Raw genomic sequence first — 22,389 nt, forward strand, 5'->3', positions numbered from 1 at the left:
TTGAAGTGTATTTGGAGAGTTTTGTGCTTTTTCATTCCCATTAGGAACTAAGCTGAGATTGATGAATGCACATTACGTGAGAGCCTTGCAGCCATCAGGCAGATAAAAATTTCTAACATATTGGACTAAATAAAATCATTAGATTAAATCTAGCCATCCAAAGAATAATGTTTAATTTGGTTTCTCAAAAAGAAGACAATGTAAAATTGTTTATAATAAAAGCAAAATACTGTGGCTGCTGGAATAAAAAACAAAATTGTTTACCACATTAGAGATGGCGGTATGGTGGGCACTGTAAACTTCTGTTAATAACACACAAAATTTAAAAAATGACTCCTTTTAGCAATTATTTTAAAGTCAATTTAAAGAATATTGTAATTGAAAATATGAAAATTTTAGCTCCAAAATTCCACCTTCTCTTTTGCACAGAAGTTGTGCAATCTGGGCAGAGTGGAGGCAAGGGAGAGGGGTTTGAACCAGAACCATTTTCTGCACTTTTCTGGCTAGAATTCAGAATCACAACAGAGAGGGGGAAGAGGGATACACAATGTTAACATGGGGTATTACTTCATGACATTAGGACTATGATGTATAGGCACAAACTGGTGTAGCCATTCAAAAACCCATTAGATAGCATGATGAGACTGTAGAGGGGGCATTTTAATATCTGAGCAGGAAGCCAGCAGAACTTAGAGAACCCAGGAGATTCCATAGGGGGCCAGTTGGTATTAACCGTCAGCTTCATTTACAAGTTCCCAACAGAGGAAAATTGGGCATCCCAGAGGCTTCCTGCCGACACAGTCAAGTTGCGAAAGTGGGGGAGGGATGACGGGTGCAATGCAGGGTAGAAGGGAATTTAGTAGGGTGTCACTTCTCTACTTCTGTTCCTCCTGGCCACAAAACTTAGGTTTAAAGGTTACCTTTTAGGTGCTCCACTTTTTGCCCACTCAGTACGCTGTTGAAAAACTTTTGGGAACCAATGCATATTATAATACCCCGATTAGCATACATTAATGATGTTCCTGCCTCGGTCAGACAGGAACATTACCCATGTGCACTGACAACAGGGTTAAATTGGCAGCAGACTGGAACTGAGTGGCAAATGGAGTTGCTCAATGTTAACTACCTCAATGCCACATTTCCATCAGGCTGTGGGTGTTAAAAATTTCCCTTAAGCTTCTGTTTTTTTCATTTGGCTGGATGAGCTAAGATGGGCAAAATGGCCTCCATCATCTGTACTCAGCTTGAGCTTTCACTCCTAATTGCTATCTTGCATCCCTTGTTGTGGTTGTACGTGTGATTGCCAAAAAGAGCATAATTCAGAAATACTTTTTATAATATCTAGGACTTTACCTGAATGGTGAAATTTGTGTCAACAACTGCCCGAAACAAACCTTTGCCAGTTCAATCAATGAAAAGTGTGAGCAGTGTGAAGAAGGATGTGAGATCTGTTCAGGAAACAAGAATAACTGCCAGCAGTGCATCACAGTACAACAACGACCACTTTACCTGCATTTGGGGAAATGTATAAGCGAATGTCCATTGTAAGTATTTCCTTTCAGTATTGTGTCAGCAACAATCGCAATTACTCCGGTGTAGTGAAAGAAAAATCTCTGCTGTTTGTTGATGCCATAACAAATTCAAGTCTAAGCTCCAAACTGCGTTGTAATTTACTAGTATTGTAGAATCTCTCCAATAACATTTAATATTAACCCAGGTTAATACGGTGTAGTACTTTGAAATTTCATTAGTTGGAGCTCTCTGAACAGTATATGTGCACTTCAGTGGTGAGTCACTGTTGTGTTGTATGCTTAGTGGACAAGTGAGGCAAAAATTTGTCCACATATGAAAATTCATTTGCGCTGCTTCAAAGCAGTGACACATAAACCACATCAGCTCCCCGGGCCAACAGTGCCAATGGCCGTTCCTTGCGCCGTCTGCACAACATTGCTCATCAATATCAATGAAGAAACCAGTGCAGGCTGCGTAGTTAACAGCCGACGGCACTGTCTGCCTCCAGGGAGTTGACATAGACAATTTTTATCCCTATAAAGTATTGTCTTTGCTTAAAAAAAATTGGAATATTTACACTGGTTTTTAGATTTGGAAGAAATAGAACATAAGAAATAAGAACTGGAGCAGGTCATATGATAAGATTATGGCTGATTGAACTGTGGCTTTAACAGCACTCTCCTGCCTGCCCCCCACTGACTGTCTTGTAGATCAAAAACCTGTCTAACTCAGCTTGAATATATTCAATGACCCAGCCCCCACAACTCTCTGGGGTAGAGAATTCCAAAGATTAATGACCCTCTGAGAGAAGAAATTCCTCCTCATCTCTGTCTTAAATGGGAGACCACTTATTTTGAAACTGTGCTGCCTCGCTCTAGACTCTCCCTTGAGGGGAAATATCCTCTCAGTATCTACCCTGTCAAGACCCTCAGGATCTTGTATGTTCCAATAAGATTGCCTTTCATTCTTCTCAACTCCAATGAATTAGGCCCAGCCTGCTCACCCTTTCCTCATAGGGCAAACCCTACATCCCAGAAATCAGCCGAATGAACCTTCTCTGAACTGCCTCCAATGCAAGTATATCTGTTTTAAATAAGGAGACCAAAACTCTATGCAATACTCCAGTGTGGTTTTACCAATGCCTTGTAGAGTTGTCGTGAGAATTCCCAACTTTTATTCTTCATCATCTTTACAATTAAGACCAACTAAGTTCAGTGGGAAAAACCCAGGCAAACATCAAGAGGCTGTCAAGCTAGGCACACAATGATGATAATTACAATTCAAAAGGGAACTTGTGTTTACTGGATTAAGTCAAAGTAAAAGAGTGAGAGTCATAAAATGGCAGGTGGGCTTACTTAGTAAAATAACTGGAGAAATGACATCGATAGTCATTTCAGTAAATGAAGGAAAACTTTGGAATTAAAAGGTAGTTAATTTGTATCTTGACCTGGGAACAGGCCGTTTGTGTCACATTGCCCTGGAGATGGATGAAGGTTAATGAGATTTCTTGTTTTGAGCTATCGACCTGTAACTTCCGAACTCTAGTAACTCGGGGGTATGCCAAAGATGCGCTGGGGAACCCCACACCGGAAGTCCCCAGACAAGGATTGCACGGCAATTGCCCAGGAAGTTCAAACTTTCCTTGGGCAATTGCCCTGCAATCAGAACCATCTGTATATAAATCACAAACTTTGGATGTTTCCTGCTGTCTTACAGTAGTAGTTACCCAGGAAAAGTAATGGAAGGGGCCATCACAGTGCTATCAAGCGGCACTTGCTTAGCAATAGCCTGTTCACTGATGCCCAGTTTGGGTTCCGCCAGGGCCACTCAGCTCCTGACCTCATTACAGCCTTGGTTCAAACATGGACAAAAGAGCTGAACTCCCGAGGTGAGGTGACAATGACTGCCCTTGACATCAAGGCCGCATTTGACCAAGTGTGGCTTCAAGGAGTCCTAGCAAAATTGGAGTCAATGGGAATCAGGGGGAAAACTCCACTGGTTGGAATCATACCCAGCACAAAGGAAGATGGTTGTGGTTGTTGGAGGTCTGACATCTCAGCTCCAGGACATCATTGCAGGAGTTCCTCAGGGTAGTGTCCTAAGTCTAACCAAGTTCAGCTGCTTCATCAATGACCTTCCTTTCTTCATAAGGTCAGAAGTGGGGATGTTTGCTGATGGTTGCACAATGTTTAGCACCATTCATGACTCCTCAGATACTGAAGCAGTCCATGTCCAAATGCAGCAAGACTTGGACAAAATCCAGGCTTGGGCTGACAAGTGGCAAGTAACGTTTGCCCCACACAAGTGTCAGGCAATGACCATCTACAACAAGAGAGAATCCAATCATCGCCCCTTGATGTTTAATGGCATTACCATCACTGAATCGCAAACTGTCAACATCCTGGGGGTTATCATTGACCAGAAACTGAACTGGACTAGCCTTATAAATACTGTGGTTACAAGAGCAGGTCAGAGGCTGGGAATCATGCAATGAGTAACTCACCTCCTGACTCCCCAAAGCTTGTCCACCATCTACAAGGCACAGGTCAGGAGTGTGATGGAATACTCCCCACTTGCCTGGATGAGTGCAGCTCCCACAACACTCAATAAGCTTGACACCGTCCAGGACAAAGCAACCCACTTGATTGGCACCACATCCACAAACATTCACTCCCTCCACCACCGTCACACAGTACCGTTTACAAGATGCACTGTAGGAATTCACCAAGGCTCCTCAGACAGCACCTTCTAAACTCATGACCACTACCATCTAGAAGGACATGGACAGCAGGTAGATGGGAACACCACCACCTGGGAGTTCCCCTCCAAGTCACTCGCCATCCTGACTTGGAAATAGATCACCGTAACTTCACCGTCGCTGTGTCAAAATCCAGGAACTCCCTTCCTAAGAGCAGTGTGTGTGTACCTACATCACATTGACTGCAGCGGTTCAAAAAGGCAGCTCATCACCAGCTTCTCAAGGGCAACTAGGGATGGGCAATAGATGCTGGTCCAGCCAGTGAAGCCCACATCCCGTGAATGAATAAAAAAATGTTAGAAGAATCAAAACCACTTCTAACTCCTGGGTAGCTATAGTACTGAGCAACGCCCACCTCCACCAACCCCCCCACCCCACCCCCCACCCCCCTCCCCCCCACACCCCCCACACCCAGCACCCCCGAACACCCCTCCCAACCATCCCCCACTCCCCCACTAAACCCCCCCTGACCAACCGATGACCCCTCCCCCAAACCCCCTCCACCCCCCAATCCTACCCACTTACCTTACAAACTTTCATTCTCCCTGTCTTGGCTTCTGAAAGTGGCTGGACCTTTAAACCTACTGCTTTACAGCAGCTAATACCATAAAAAAAGAGGCTTGGTTTCCTTCCCTCTGACTCAGCAGCCCTTGATACAAAGCCTCAGGAACCCGCTTTACTACTTGGTTCTCCCTGGCCTGAGTGGGAAAGTGAGGCGAGAAAGGAGCGGCTGGATTTCAAGGTAAGAAACAAGGAGCAGAGTGGCAACCTGACTCTGATTGCCACTCCACGGAAGTTAATGGCCATCCCTGTGAATGTTAGGGCATAGTCAGCAGCCAGGACTGCTAATATTAATGTTTGGAAAAGCAGCTAAGGGACTGCCGATGGATGTTTCTGTCCTCGTTGGCATCAGCATCATGGCGGGCATGAGTGGACAATATGACAGGAAGGCCAAAAATCGGTTTCACAACATTGTGAAACCATTTTGCGATCTTCCGCTCTGACCGTCAATGGCGGGCCGCGTTTCCCACCGGCGGACATTGGGAACGTCATTTTAATACATCTGTATATCATTATAGGCCCTGCTCGCTGGAATCATTCCCCCATGCTGGATCATCCAGGCATATGGTTGCACGCCAATGTATTTCACAACAGCATTTACAAGGTGTGCACCTGGTGAGCTGCACTTCAAGAGGAACTCGGAGTTGTGTGCACAATAACATTGCGCAGTGTTCGCAAGGGTCACCGTTCAACTTCAAGGCTGAGGCACCTTGCATTCAGGCAAGGGCACAGGCAAGATGCTTTTTCCTGGCTGGCTGACAGTGCGGTGCCAGGCAAGGGCTGCATGGCATCTGAGGTGAGTTGGGAGGGGAAAGGGTTGCACTGTGGTCGGAGTGAGTCGGGGGGGGGGCAAGAGCTGCATTGCATCTGATGGCAGTGCACAAACACATGCAGGGGTTGGGTGTTGGGGAAGCAGCCACACATTAGGGAAACCTTGTATAAAGTGACCATTCCTCCACAGCTGAGACAGTTCAGGCGCAGCCACAATGACATGCTTGGAGCCGGGCCTCAAGCTTCTCTGCCTACTCAAGCAACGCAGAGGCATCAAATTGCGACCTAGAGCTCCAAAGCTTTTCATCCCTCAGGCACAGACTGCAAACTAATGAGCAATTTAGTGGACTGCAGAACAATTGGATGACTGGGCAAGATGTGCAATCTCCATGCGAAAGCTGGCCATGGAGCAGTCACTGGTGGAGGCGCTCACAGCTCCTTGCAATGTCATCATACAAGTTTTTTTTCTTTATTCTTTCAAGAGATGTGGGCATCACTGGCAAAGTCAACATTTGTTGCCCATCCCTAATTTGTCCTTGAATTGAGTGCCTTGTTAGGCCATTGCAGAGGCCAGTTAAGAGTCAACCACATTGCTGTGGGCTTGGAGTCACTTGTAGGCCAAACCAGGTAAGGACGACTGATTTCCTTCCCTAAAGGACATTAGTGAACCAGGTGGGTTTTAAGACAATCAATGATAGTTTCATGGACCAGAATTTTACGTTCGCAGTGCGGGCATGCGTCCCGACGTCATCGTGCACTCGTGCGATATTTCGTTCAGTGGGTGTGCGCTACAGTCGGCTGCATGACTGTTGATAACTGAAAGGCCTATTAAGGCCAATAAGAAGCTAATTAACTTGAAACTTATGCCGCCCGCCCAACCTAATAATTGGTGGGCAGGCAAAAAGGCCAAGCGGCCTTTACATTTTTTAGTAAACCTCATCCAGGAGCGGGATGAGGTTTCCTAAAGCAAATAAACATTAAATAAAAACATTATTTTGAAATTAAAAACATGTCCCATCTCATGTGACACAGGCACATGAGCCCGTGTGAAATCATGGTGTGGAGCCGATCATGACAAGTGGTCGGCTTCCTGACCACCCCCACCTGCTCCCGCCGAGCCTGCCGGATGAGGGAAAAATTCTGGCCATGGTCACCGTTACTGTGACTAGATTTACTGTGACTAGATTTCAATTCCTGATTTATTAATTGAATTTAAATTCCACCAGCTGCCGTGATGGGATTTGAACCTGTGACCCAGAGCAATAGCCTGGGCCTCTGGATTACTACTGAATTACCACTATGCCGCCATCTCCCCTCCGCCGCTGCATTTTGGACCAGTCTCCCCCATGGTTCAAGCTAACAGTGCAGCCTTGCAGTGTGGGTTAGGAGAATGCCTGTACCTGAGCTGAAAGCACAGCATGCAGTCCAGTAGATGAAGCTGCTGCCAACTGGTCGGGCGGAGTGGGGTGGAGGTGGGTGGGGTTTCAGGCAGCCATGCAGCGTACTAAACTCTAGCGATCCAAGTGGTTGCCAGCTCTCTCTGGGATGCGTTAAGGGGCCTTCTACTTATGCTAACCCATTCATCTCTCTGGTTCACCCTGCAGGAGGAGTACATCAGGAGCATGGAGCTTGGTGATCTAGCTGTATGCCTCATGTCTTACAGGGAGCAGAGATGAAGGAGAAGAGTGATGGAAGTGCCTGCCTGGGCAGAGGGAGGAGCAGCACACTCAAGAAGAAGGGGCGGCTAAGGCTCCCATGCACGCCGCTGAAGAGCCACAGCGAGCCATCACTGGTTGGCACCCAGCTAGACTCAGAAGTGACACCACTTGTCACTCCTGCAGATGACCAAGAACCAGTGTCACCGAAGACTGCGCATGTCTAGGGAACTGGTTGGTCACATCTGCCACCTGCTGCAGGATTTGGCACCAGGGGCCATGGAGGGCATCCACTGCCAGTGGCCGTGAAAGTGACCACGCTGCTCAATTTTTATGCCAGTGGCTCCTTTCAGGTCTCCACAAGTGACCTCTGTGGGATCTCACACGCCTCCATGCGCAATACATCCATGAGGTCACAGACACCATCTTCGTGAGGGCACACAACTTTGTGCATTTTGCAGGAAGCAAGAGCGCTGGGATTTGCTCAGACCTCTGGTTTCCCATAGGCTCAGGGTGCCACCGACTGCACTCATGTGGCACTCAGATGTCTGTCGCACAGCGGTCAACTATGTCAACTGCAAGGCTTCTGCTCGCTGAATGTTCAGCTGGTGTGCAACCACCACAAATGCATCCTACAGGTCTGCACATGGTTCCCAGGGAGTGTCCTTGACTCCTACATTCTCAATAGGCCTCAGATCCCTGTCATCTTCCAGGGTCCAGAGAGGCTGCAGGGTTGGCTCCTCGGGGTCAAGGGCTACCCACAGAGGACATGGCTGATGAGCGCAGTAGTGAGAAGGTACAATGAGGCTCATGCTGCAACTCGCACTTTAGTGGAGCAAACTATCAGAATGTTGAAAGTGAGGTTCCAGTGCCCGGGTCGTACTGGTGGAGCCCTGCAATACAGCCCACAGAGGTTGTCACACATCGTTGTTGCCTGTTGTGCCCTTCACAACTTGACACTGCAATGGGGAGAGGAACTGGCTAAGGAGGGGATGGAGGAGCTGGAGGTCTCCTCTAATGAGCCGGACATCGACAGGGATGAGAGTGAGGAGGTCCTTGAAGGCGAGGATGACAGTGCTGAGGCCCACGCACTGGCCAGATGAGGCAAGTGCACTTGGGAGCCCTCATAGCTGCTAGATTTGTAGAGATGATGACAACGTGTAGGTGAGAGACACCATAGATCCTCACATTGCATCTGTGAACATTTGACTCCCGCCTGGCTGATGGCAGCACACATACCCTCTGTGAGACTGCTCCTGTCTTGGAGATTCAGCGGATGCCTATAGTCCTTACATTTCAGGAGTTTGATTACGACATGTGTGACATATGAAAATAGCTAGTTACAATAGAGGGGCAGTAGATATAAACTGCATCAGTTGTTTTACAAGGTGAATAACTTCCTGCTACACAAAAATACAAATTTTGCTGGAGTGGATTTAAGAAGTTTTGAACGGGCAAGTCAGCTGTGATTGTGCAAAATATACTTTTCAGTTAATATTGATTTTTGATACTTTGCATCTTTAGCATTTGGGTATCTGTTTCAATTCAGCATTTGAGCCCCAAAATAATATATATACTGAAATATAATACAGGTTGTAGCCTTGAAATTAAGAAAATATATGACAACCACAGTGATGTGAAATTTGTTTTCAATTCTGTACATGAAGTATTTTTTTTAATATTTGAAGAAAAGCAGGCATATTTCTAAAGGAATTATTAAAGATCCGTATAAACACATTTCCTAACCAAAAAGCTAACAGCTTCGTTTTCACCAACAGTGGTTTGCATTTCTCTGAGTTTAAGCAAAATACAGATTTTTGTAAAATTTATTCTTTCATGGGATGTGGGCATCTCTGACAAGGCCAGAATTTGTTGCCCAACCCTAATTGCCCTTGAACTGAGTGGATTGCCACACCCTTTCAGAGATCAGTTAAGAGACAACCACATTGCTGTGGGTCTGGAGTCATGTTTAGGCCAGACCAGGTAAGGACAGCAGATTTCCTCCCCTAAAGGGGCATTAGTGAACCAGATGGGGTTTTACAATAATCAACAATGTTTTTATGATCACCACTACTGAGACTAGCTTTTATATTATTAATTGAATTCACATTCCACCAACTGCCACGGTGGGATTTGAGCCCTTGTCCCCAGGGTCTCTAAGTTACTAGTCCAGTGATATTAGCACGACACCACCATCTCCCTCTGATTACATATGTATAGACATTTAAAGTATTCTAACTATAGTGTACAATAGGATGAGAATGACACAAAGTGCCTGGGAAGTAAAAAAAAATGTCCGAAAAATAATTTGTGCCCAAGTATATTGTGTTCACAGATTCTGTTTTAATCAGACTCATTGCTATCTTAGGCAGATGTTCTCTTGAACTTTAATAGCTAGCAATGTGATAATGACGCACTAAGCTGACTTAGTGATGTTGGTTGAGGAATAAATACCAATCAGGACAGAAGGGAGACCTCCCTTGCTCCCCTTCAAAATAGCACCGTGGAATCTTCATCTCCATCTGGGAGGGCAGATGGGACCTTAGGTTAACATCTCAAAAGACGGTAGATGGAATTTTGCTGACAATGCGGATCCCAAGCTCGTGTGAACAAACGGTGGGACATTGGAGGGGATTTTACCAGCAGTGGCCAATTAGGAGACCACTGCCAGGATCACTGTCCCATTAAGGATGGCAGCCCACCTGGCCCATTCAGAGAATTGGTAGCTTGGCAGCTTTGGCAGTGCCGATAGTTCAGTTGCCTTCACCGCTTCAATTCCTTCCTTTGTCCACCAAGCCAAACTCCGCCCCCCCGCACCCTAACCCTGAGCCCGCATCTCCTTTTAGTTTCTCTCTTGTCTCTCATCTCCCTGTCTTTCCAAGCTTATCTCATCTATGAAATCTATTCCTGTGCCTTTGACCCCATTCCTACTAAACTCTGAGGACTTAACTTCCCTTTCTATTTCCCATGTTAATTAACATTTTAAATGGCACCTGTACTTAAACACACAACCCCATGACTCAGAGGCAAGAGTGGTATGACTTAATGAACAATGGTGGTTTTGAATTCTTAGACTACTGTAGAAAAAAGTGCCAAATATTTTTATGATCTCTCTCTATCAACTTCGCCCTGTGCTTAATAAAAAACACGAGAAAATAAAATTTCATGGCAAATCCTTATCCCAAAAAAATGCTGCATTTAATACTTTTGGAAATTATTTGGTATAACAGACACATCCATAATTACATTATAACCTAAAAGAGAGGGGCTTCAAATCAACATATCACTATCCAGAGACACTAATAGTTCTCCCATGTGAGGCAACAATTTGGGTACTGTATTTTCTGTTTATAGTAGTTTCTTCTAAGGTGGTGAGAGAAACACAGATTATGTGATTGCTTTGTTGAACACCACTCTGCACAAGGGTGACTCCAAGCTCCCTGTAACTTGCCATTTCAACTGCCCTCCCCATTCTCACTCTGACATTCTTTGGCTTTCTACACTGTTCCAATGAGGTTCAATACAAGCTGTGTCAGCCTTATGGCTTTAATATTAACTTTAAAAGCATTAGATCTTAACTATAACCCTCAACCTCTTTGCAGCAGGAGTCCTTGGTTGTGTGTTGGTATTTCAGTGGGGGTGGAAGGAAGGTGAGGAACAGGTTGGTGCTTGGGTTTGGAAGCCTCTATGGGGATGCGCAGGGCAGCCTGTATTCTTGATGGTGACCTACTTTTTATCAGGCTCCCGGATAGCTGAAACTTCCTGTTTGCTAAGTTTTTGTGCTTAAATTCTACCTGGCTCTTTCCTTGTGTCCCTAGTTACTCACATGCTCTGTGTGTCTCATTATTGTCTTTAACTTCTTTAATTTCACTCATTATGCCACCTATTGTCTCATATTAATGTCTCTTTTCTCATATTTGAATGTTTATTCCCCTCTTTTCCCTTTGTTCTGTTCATTCTTAAATGCTGTTCATGTGTAATATCTCCTAGTTATGATAAAGGGTTCAAATGTGAAATGTTAACTGAAGCTGCCTGATCTGCTGAATGTTTCTTGTATTTTCCATTTCTGTGTCAAATTTTTGGCATCTTCAATTTTATGCCTTTTGTTTTTACATGGTTCAAGCTCTTGCACTGAGAGAATGATACTGATGTATCCTGGAGATTCTCCACATGCTCATTTTGCAGAGTCCTGGCAGTTGTAGACAGAGCTGAAATTGTTGCCTCTCTTTAGCTGACAGATTGATATGAAAGTAAAAATATAAATAAATTGTGGGCAAAAAATGTTGACAACGTGTTTTAAATAATTTGATTGGATCAGCTTCTGCTTTTTACTGGGAAGTCCTATTTATTATTCACAGTTCTAATTTGTTGGTGCTTTATAAATATGAAATATAACCAAGTTGAAATTTAGCCAATCAACTGCAGGCTAGCAAATTTATCCTGTGTCTTTGTCATTATCCATTTCATCCCACTTGATGAATACAGCTTGTCACTTTGAACCATGTTTATGTTCTGGTGTGAAGCAACACCTCCAAGCATATAAAAACAAAAATAACTGGAAAAACTCAGCAAGGTCTGGCAGCATCTGCGGAGAGGAGCACAGTTAACATTTCGAGTCCATATGACTCTTCAACAGAACTAAGGAAAAATAGAAAAGAGGTGAAATGTAAGCTGGTTTAAGGGGGATGGTGGTGGAGGGGGTGGGGCGGGGGGTGGGGTGGATAGAGGGCCAGTGATAGGTGGAGATAACCAAAAGATGTCACAGACAAAGGGACAAAGAGGTGTTGAAGGATATTATCTAAAGGAATGTGCTAATTAAGGATAGAAAGCAAGACAAGCAAGTTACAGATAGCTCTAGTGGGGGTGGGGTGGGGTGAAGGAATCAAAAAAGGCTAAAAGGTAGAGATAAAACAATGGATGGGAATACATTTAAAAATAATGGAAATAGGTGGGAAAAGAAAAATCTATATAAATTATTGGAAAAAACAAAAAGGAGGGGGAAAATCGGAAAGGGGTTGGGATTGGAGGAGAGAGTTCATGATCTAAAATTGTTGAACTCAATATTCAGTCCGGAAGGCTGTATAGTGCCTAGTGGGAAGATAAGGTGCTGTTCCTCCAGTTTGCGTTGAGCTTCACTGGAACAATGCAGCAAGCCAAGGACGGACATGTGGGCATGAGAGCAGGGTGGAGTTTTGAAATGGCAAGCGACAGGGAGATCTGGGTAATGCATGCGGACAGACCGAAGGTGTTCTGCAAAGCGGTCACCCAGTCTGTGTTTGTATGCATACCCAGTATGCCTCCAAGCATATAGTTCATAATTAAAAATCTCGCAACCTAGATTTTTCACAATATTGGCAGCTCTGTAGGTCCTTAATCAGGACAGAACTATCTTCTTTATCAAAAATCTATCAGCTAGTTGAGGTAAGAACTAATGGGACCCACAGTCCACCAAGACCATTTCTACAAACCATTCTGAGATGAGTCTGAGAGGCATGTCCTTTTCGTGTAGTTCTTGCTGCCCTCACTACAGCCCTAAAGCAAGTTCTGATATTCCAGCCTGCTGAAGAGTTACTATTTCCTGTAATTTCTCCTGAATTTTGAGTGTTAAAATGTTGTGAGAATTGACAATGTATACTATGGCTTGTTGAGGTTAGTTGATATTTGGATTGAATTATACCCTGTTACCTTCTCATTGTAGAATGTGTATCTAAGCAATGATTTCTCATTTTTAGGGGATATTTTATAAGTACAAATAACACCTGTGCAAAGTGTGATGATGCCTGTGAGAGTTGCGAAGCTACTCCTACAAACTGCCAATCCTGCATCAAGCCCTACTTACTAGACAAGAACAGTTGTCAAATACGATGTTCCAGAAAACACTATGCCGATCCCGAAGGATTTTGCAAACGCTGCCCTGCGAACTGTGAAGCATGCAATGAATATACTTGTACAGGTAGAGCTGCACAATCTGCATTTTCAAAAAAGTATATATGTAGTCTTTTTCCCTACATTTTCTTTAAAAGAGCACAGACTTCATGATAAAAACATCTGGCTGAAGTTTTTCATTTGCTAGTGAACACATCAAATAACCATCGAGGTTTACAGCACAGCAGTTACCTATTTGGCCTAATATATCTGAGCTAGCTATTTGCAAGAATGATTCAAAACCATATCCTGCTGTCTTGCCTTTTCCCCACTGCATTCTTTGTTTCAAATGTTAAGCCATTTTTCCTTCAAAAGATGTAATGGTCTACACCTCAAGTATTCGTAAGCATTCCATGCTCACTTCATTAAAAAGTTTCTTCTGATCTCTCTCCTCACCCTTCTAGTGATATATGTAAGGTGATGACCCTTCATTACTGATTCACCAAGCACAGGGAATAGCCCTTCCCTATTTTCCTTATCAAACCATTTATAATCTTTACAAAACCTTCCTGTACTCCAATGGGAATAACCAGTACCTCAAGTATCTCTTCATAACTAAGCTTTATTATCCCATGCTATATGCTCTTTATGTTTTTAATTTCCTTTTTATAAGTAGATTCCCAAAACTGCACACATTACTCTGGCTTAAATTTGCATAAGGCAATTATCATAACACCTTTGCCCTTTGCTATATGCTCTATTTCTAAAATGTAAAATGCAAATGTCTTTGTTTTGACTTTACGCACCTGCACATAGTTTTCAAGGGATATTGTATTTGTAGCAGTAGATGCCTCTAATCCTCCACACCTTTTATTGTTTTTCATTAAATGTGCACTCCCATTATTTATTTTTTATCTCCCAAAATACTTTGCTCCATATTTCTCCACAATAAATTACGTCTGCCACATCCATTTTTATCATTCTGAAATTTGCATTGTTCCAGTTAATTCCCTTATTCCTGACTCTTCAATATAGAAACATAGGCCAGAGTATTACCTTCGGCATGCAGGCACGGGCCCGACACGCCAGAACGTAAAATGATGCGCGATGACATTGGGCGTGCGTCCCAACGTCACCATGCACTGCCGTTATATTTCGTTCGGCGGGCATGCATCGGAGTCAGCTGCGCATCTGCCTATAATTGAAAGGCCTATTACGGCCATTAAGGAGCTAATTAACTTGAATTTTATGCTGCCCATCCAACCTTACAGTTGGCGGGCAGGCGAAAAGGCCAAGTAGCCTTTACATTTTTTAGGAAACCTCATCCATGAGCGGGATGAGGTTTCCTAAAGCTAATACAAATAAATAAAACTTTCTTTTGCCATTAAAAACATGTCCAATCTCATGTGACACAATCACACGAGGGGACATGTTTCATTAAATTTTTAACGTCATTATTAATTTTTTGAAAAAGCAGTTCAATCTCTCTGAGGCAGCTCTGTGCCTCAGGGAGAATGAAGCGCTCTTTCGCGCACATGCGCGAACTGCGTGCTAGACCCAACTGCCCCTCCTTCCCCCACCCGTACAGGCAGCGCTCAGTGCTACCGCGCAAGATCCATGCAGGGCGGGCCTTAATTGGCCCGCCAGCATGAAATCACGGTGCGGAGCCGATTGCAGGCGGCGGTCGGCTCCCTGACTATCCCCGCCTGCACCTTCTGAGCCCCCCCGAGCGGAAAAAATTCAGGCCATAGAAACTAGGAGCAGAAGTAGACCATTCAGCCCTTTGAGGCTGCTCCACTATTCAGTATGATCATGGCTGATCCTCCACCTCATCGCCATATTCCCGCTCTCTCTCCATACCCCTTGATGCCTGTAATATACAAAAATTTAGCAATATCTTTCTCAAATATACTCAGTGGCCTGGCCTCCACAGCTTGGTAGGGAATTCCACAGGTTGACCACCCGTTGAGTGAAGAAACTTTCCCTTAACCTTTTTTATTAAATTTTCCATATCCTTTTTTAATTTCATATTGAGTCTACAATATTGTGGTTGTTAGTTCCTAAAAGTTCTCCTCCTCTCACATTAGTTATTTGGCCCAGTACATTCTGAGAAATGATTTGAACAGTTCTTCTTTCCTTATTTAGCTCTGAAAACCATCTTGGATTCATTCTACAAAGCATTCCTCACTTTGGATACACAAATGATCTTCATCCCAGTCTATCTCAGGACAATTTAAATCATTCAATATTATTTCTCTGTTGTTCTCGCATTTCTCTCTGAACATACGAACAAGGAGCAGGAGTAGGCCATTCAACGCCTCAAGCTGCTCCACCATTCAATAAGATCATGGCTGATCTGAAAGTAACCTGAAATCTGCATCCCACCTACCCCCAATAATCTATCACCTCCTTCCTTACCAAGAATCTATTCACCTCTGCCTTAAAAATATTCAAAGACTCTGCTTCCACCACCTTTTCAGGAAGAGAGTTCCAAAGACTCACCACCTTCCGAGAGAAAATGTTTTGCCTCATCTCTGTTTTAAGTGGGTGATCCCTTATTTTTAAACAGTGACCCTAGTTCTAGATCCTCCCACAAGAGGAAACATCCTCTCCATGTCCACCCTGTCAAGAGACCTCAGGATCTTATGTTCTAATTAAGTCACCTCTTAATCCAGCAGATAGAAGCCTAGCCTGTCCAGCCTTTCTTTATAAGACAGCCCATGCATTCCAGGTATTAGTCTTGCAAACCTTCTCTGAACTGTTTCCAACACACTTATATCCTTCCTTAAATAAGGTGACCCATACTGTAAACAGTACTCCAGATGTGGTCTCACTAGTGCTCTATATAAATGAAGCATAACCTCACTACTTTTGTATTCAATTCCCCTTGCAATAAATTATAACATTCTATTAGCTTTCCTAATTACTTGCTGTGCCTGCATACTAGTCTTTGGCGATTCATGCACTAAGACACCCAGATCTCTTTGCATCTCGGAGCTCTGCAATCTCTCACCATTTAGGTAGTATGCTTCTCTTTTATTCTTCCTGCCAAAATGGACAATTTCATATTTTCCCACATTATACTCCTTTTGCCAGATCTTTTCCCACTCACTTGACCAATTTATATCTTTTTGTAGCCTCTTTTTTTCTTCTTCACAACTTATTTTCCTACCTTATCTTTGTGTTATCAGCAAATTTGGCAACCATCCCAACCAACCCTTCATCTAAGTCATTTATATAAATTGTAAACAGTTGAGGTCCCAGCACTGATCCCTGTGGCACACTCGTTACATCTTGCTAACCTGAAAAAGACTCATTTATGCCTACTCTCTGCTTCCTGTTAGCCAGCCAATCTTCTATCCATGCCAATATGTTACCCCCTATACCGTGAACTTTTATTTACTGTAACAACCTTTGATGAGGCACTTTATCAAATGCTTTCTAGAAATCTAATTACAGTACATCCACCAGTTCCCCTTTGTCCAGAGCACACGTTACTTCCTCAAAGAATTCCAATAAGTTGGTTACACATAATTTCCCTTTCACAAAACCATACTGACTCTGCCTAATACCTTGAACTTATTCAAGTGCCTTTCTATAGCTTCTTTAATAATAGCTTCTAACATTTTCTCTGTGACAGATGTTAAGCTAACTGGCCTGTAGTTTCCTGCTTTCTGTCTCCCTCCTTTTTTGAATAATGGAGTTACATTTGCTACCTTCCAATCTAATGGGACCTTCCCCGAATTTAGGGGGTTTCAGAAAATTAAAACCAATGTATCAACTATCTCACTAGCCACTTCTTTTAAGACCCTAGGATGAAGATTATTAGGACCCAGGCATTTGTCAGCCTGCAGCTTCAACAATTTACTCAGTACCACTTCTCTGGTGATTGTAATTTTCATGAGTTCCTCCCTCCCTTCCATTTCCTGATTTATAGCTGCTTCTGGGATGCTACTTGTACCCTCTATATTGAAGACTAATGTAAAATACCTGTTAATTCATCTGCCATTTCCTTGTTTTCCATCAGCAGTTCTCCAGATGCACTTTCTATAGGACAACACTCACTTTGTTAACTTGTTGCTATTTGAAGTATTTAGAGAAACTCTTACTATCTGTTTTCATATTTCTGGGTAGCTTCATCTTGTATTCTAATTTTTCCCTCCTTATTATATTTTTAGTCATCCTTTGCTATTCCTTATATTCTGTCCAATCTTCTGGCATTCCACCTACCTTAGTATAATTATATACTTTTTCTTTAAGTTTGATGCTATCTTTAACCTTTCTAGTTAACCAAGGATGGTGTGTTTGTCCCTTGGACTTTTTCTTACTTGTTGGAATGTATCTATTCTGTGTATTCTGAAGTATCCTGTTAAATGTTTGCCACTGCACCTCTATTGATCTGTTCCTTAACCTAATTTGCCAATTCACTTTAGCCAGCTCTGCTTTCATGCCCTCATACTTGCCCTTATTTAAGTTTAAAAACATAGTCTCGGACCCACTCCTCTCTCCCTCAAACCGAATGTAAAATTCAATCATATTGTGGTTGCGGCTACCTAGAGGCACCTTCACAATTGTGTCATTAATTAATTCCATCTCGCTGCGCAATACCAGGTCTACTATAGCCTGCTCTCTGGTTGTCTCCAGAACATGCTGTTCTAAGAAGCTATCCTGAAAACATTCTATGAACTCCTCATCTAAGCTACCTTTGCCCATCTGACTTTTCCAGTCTATATGTAGATTAAAATCTCCCATGATTATTGCCGTGTCTTGCTGACAAGTTCCCATCATTTTTTTCTTTTATGCTCCATCCTACCACATAGTTATTATTCGGGAGCCTGTACACAACTCCCACAAGTGACTTCTTGCCTTTACCATTTCTTACCTCTACCCAAACCGTTTCCACATCCTGGTTTCCTGAACTTAGGTCATCCCTCTCTATTGTGTTAATACGATCATTAACTAACAGAGCCACCCCTCCTTCCTAAATGTCCTATACCCTTTAATATTCAGGTCCCAATCTATGTCCTCCTGCAGCAATATCTCTGTAATTCTGTAATTCATTCTCTGTATTGGTTATCAAAGCGTACATATTTATTTCTATGTGTGCCCGCAGTTCATCTGTTTTGTTTCAAATGCTTCATGCACTCAGATACAGAGCCGTTAGTTTTATCCTTTTATTCTTTTTATAACCTCTAGTCTCATCAGTTGATTTACTGTTAGATTTGTACTCTCTATCCCTTCCTGTCACGGTCTGTTTTTCATTTCCCGTAATAATACCTTTCTCTTTTGACTTGTCTCTACTCTTTGATTTACCCCATCTTCCCAGATTTGTAACTTTGACCCCACTACTTAATTTAAAACCCTCTCTACTTCCCTAGTTATGCGGCTCGCCAGAACACCGGTCCCAGCACACTTCAGGTGTAGACCGTCCCAATGGTACAGATCCCACTTTCACCAGTATTGGTACCAGTGCCCCATGAACCTGACCCCACTTCCCCGCACTAGTCTTTGAACCACGTATTCATCTCCTGAATCTGATTTGTCCTATCCCAATTTGCATGTGGCTCAGTTAATAATCTAGAGATTATGACCTTTGAAGTTCTGCTTCTTCATTTGGTTTCAAGCTCCTCATACTGACTATGCAGAACCTCCTTCTTTGTCCTGCCTATGTAGTTGGTACCAAAATGGACCATGATGACTGGGTCCTCCCCCTCCTATATCAAGTTCCTCTCCAGCCCTGAGCAGATGTCACGATCCCTGGCGCCGGCAACACAGCCATCTGGACTTGCGCTCTTTGCTGCAAAGAACGGTGTCAATCCCTCTAACTATACTATACCCTACTGCCATTACATCCCTTGTAAACTCCCCCTGCTTGAATGGCCTCCAGTGCCGTGGCCAGTTAGTTCATCCACCCTGCAGCCCCCACTCTCATCCAAGCAAGCTGAACAAGCCTCAAACCTGTCGGACAATTGCAAGGGCCGAGGCTCCTGCACTCCTGCCTGCTGGGTCTCCTTACCTGCCTCACTTGCAGTCACACCCTCCTATCTCTGACCACTGACCAAATCAAAAGACTCTATCCTAAGGGGTGTGACTACCTCCTGGAATAAAGTGTCCAGGTAACTTTCCCCCTCCCTAATATGCCGTAGTGTCTGCAGCTCAGCCTCCAGCTCAATAACTCAGAGCCAAAGTTCCTGCAGCCGCAAACACTTACTGAAGACGTGTTTGCCCTGAATCACACCAGTATCCAGAAACTCCAGCATCCTGCAATCGCAGCACATCACCTGTCCTGCCATCTCCAATATGTGTTAATTAATTAATAATTGCTAATTAATTCATTATAATAAATAAAGCCTACACCTCTCAATAGGTTTTGGCACTGTCAGTAAATTTTGCGGTACTAATAAAACAATAGAGTACTTACAATGCTGATAAAACTAATAATACTGATTACTGATTTACCTGCTCCTTCTGTTGCACCAAAGTGGGAATCAAATACTGGAGGCTGAAAAAGAGTAGAAGAAAAAAAGCACCTTCTCCCCACCCTTCACCAAACTTCCCAATCAGCACACTTTACTTCTTGCAGTAAACCTTACCTAAAGTACATCTTGCCCCCTAAGCACTGAATTCCCATTTTGAACCAAATTCCCAAATGTACTCACTCAGGCCGAAGTCTCCCTTCGCTGACCATGTGCCTCTTACTGACAGTTTACAAATCTCTCCCTCTATCTAATCTCCACTGCTTGGCAACTGATAACACACACTTGAGAATTTTGCTTACAACTCCTTAACTCTTTCTCTTTAGGTTCTGCCTTAGCATAACCCCCAAGAACGTCCTTGGAGATAATTTCCAAACTCAGCTCCTGCCGGAGAATATTACCCACTTACTGCAAAACCCACCTTGTTTTTTGTTCCATTGGCTCCAATAATATAAAAATTGGACATGTTCTACAATGGGCAGGTGGTTCACCTCACTAGGTTAGCAGCCATTTTACAAAGTTTAAAGTAGATCTCTACATGACACATCATCATTTGTGTTAAGAGGCACAATACATATATGAATTGATACAATGATAAAAATAGTTAGACTTTCTTCCATATCAAAGCACTTATTTTGTCAGGATAGCATACTTTAAATTATAATTTTTTGTGCCTTTACTTTTCTACTTATTGTTGTTGGGGAACATTAATACTGATAAATGGGAAATTTTCTCATTTTTTTAATAAACAAAATCAGCATCAACCACTCCTAGGTCAGGGTTAGGTTGAATTATCAGTATTTGAGAAATTGCACTTGACTTCTTTCACATTCTGCTTTCCACAAGCTTCAACATATGCTGCCCTGCAATGACAACAGCAACTTATAGAATGCCTTTAACATAATAAAACACCCCAAAGTGCTTCACAAGAGCATGATAAAGCAAAGTATGGTGTCAAGCCACTTATTAAGCTTGGTCAAAGAGGTAGGTTTTAAGGACTGTCTTAAAGGAGGAAAGTGAAGTAGGGAGTTGGAGGGTCATAGGGAGGTATTTCAGGGTTTGGGGCCTAGGCAACTGATGGCACAGCCACCAATGGTGGAGCAATTAAAATTGGGGATGCACTAAAAGGCCAGAATTAGAAGACTGTAGTTATCTTGGATGGTGGTAGGACTGGAGGAGATTACGGAGATACGAAGGGGCAAGGCCATGGAGGGATTTGAAAACAAGGATGAGAATTTTTAATTCAAGACATTCCTTGACTAGGAGCCAGTGTAGGTCAGCAAGCAAAGAGGTGATAGGAGAATGTGATTTGCTGCAAGTTTAGACACAAGCAGCAGAGTTTTGGATTACCTTAAGTTTACAGAGGGTAGAATATGGGAGACAAACCAGGAGTGTGTTGGAATTCTCAAGTCTAGAGGTAATGAAAGACTGAATGAGGGTTTCTGCAGCAGACAAGGTGAAGTTGGCCAATGCTACAGAGATGGAAATAGGCAGTTATAGTGATGGCACTAATATGAGGTTGGAATCTCATTTCCTGATCAAATGTGGTACCAATGTTCTGAACAGACTGGTTAAATCTCAGATTGTTACCACTGAGAGGGACGGAGTTGGTAGTTAGGGAATGGAGTTTGGAGCAGGGAGTGAAAATAATGGCTTCAGTTTTCCAAATATTTAATTGGAGGAAATTTCTGCTCAACCAGTACTGGATGTTGGATAAGCAGTCTGATAATTTAACAACAGTGGAGGAATCGAAAGAGGTAGGGATGAGTGGATTCAGCGTACATGTGAAAACTAATGCTGTGCCTTCAGATGATGTCACTGAGGGGCAGTGTGTAGATGATAAATAGGAGGGGGCCAAGGATAGATCCTTGCGGGACACCAGAGGTAACAATTGCCTGGCCTAAAATTACCCAACTTACTGTTATTGTCTAACTATTGTTGCAATTATGAGGTTTATCAGATTGTTATGTTTTGGGACTGTGTTTTTAATGTAAAGTAAAATGAAGGTGTCATGTGAGCTGTTCCAAAGTCTGCCTGACAGCAAGCCTAGGTGGTTTGGTTGTTAGAGATTAAGCGGGCCCAAATTATTTTACTGTGAGGAAGGTGCAAAGTGTTTCCCCTTGGAGACAATGGCAGTAGATAAACTGTGACTCTACAAAGTCCCAGAAACTTGTTGAAAATGTCAGGTTGTAAACATTTGTGCTTTAGACTGGCCATTTACTTCCAAGACAAAAGAGAGTTAGGGTCTTAAGGATAGCTAATCAGCTTTTCTACCTGAACACAAGCCCCATGTGATTCACATTGCCATGGAGATGGGCTTTGAGAGGGGAAGGGTTTTGAAGATATCACAGAGAACTCACTCTGCCAGGATCAGGGAGAGGGAGAGCAGCTATAGGCAGCGTGACACTGGTTCACCATGTAGGAATGTGGGTGGGAGCTCATGCTCATATTGAGAAGATGAAACCCATGAAGGATTAAAATGCAAGCTGGAACATTCATGCAGCTTGCACTAGAGAGAGAATTTCTGTGGAAAAAACCTGAAAGGCAGTTCCGAGATTAAAAGTTCCCAGGCTGAAAAAGGAAACGAAACCTTAGGAGCTAAGAATCATCTTGAACTGGTTCTTCGAGAACTAAATGTCTACTTAAAGAACAGTGTAAAGTTTATCTGTGAAGTGTATTTATGGTTGTGCTTAAAGAAAAAGGGGAATGTTCTGTTTTGTGGTTTAAAGTATAAGTTGCATACAAAGATAGTATTTAGTCAATAATGCTTTTAGTCTTTTGTTACAGTAAA

General features: G+C 43.1%; 1 protein-coding gene across 1 annotated transcript in view; it reads left to right on the forward strand.

The window, feature by feature from the left end:
* Window positions 1-22,389, forward strand: part of pcsk5b (proprotein convertase subtilisin/kexin type 5b) — a 459,575-nt gene that overhangs the window by 395,943 nt on the left and 41,243 nt on the right. Inside the window, exons 29-30 of the mRNA XM_078567301.1 lie at window positions 1,346-1,544; window positions 12,990-13,210. Of these exons, the coding sequence (XP_078423427.1) occupies window positions 1,346-1,544; window positions 12,990-13,210 (420 nt within the window). The remainder of the gene's footprint in view (window positions 1-1,345; window positions 1,545-12,989; window positions 13,211-22,389) is intronic.

This window comes from Cetorhinus maximus, chromosome 2 (genome assembly GCF_964194155.1).
Source record: "Cetorhinus maximus chromosome 2, sCetMax3.hap1.1, whole genome shotgun sequence".
NCBI lineage: Eukaryota > Metazoa > Chordata > Chondrichthyes > Lamniformes > Cetorhinidae > Cetorhinus > Cetorhinus maximus.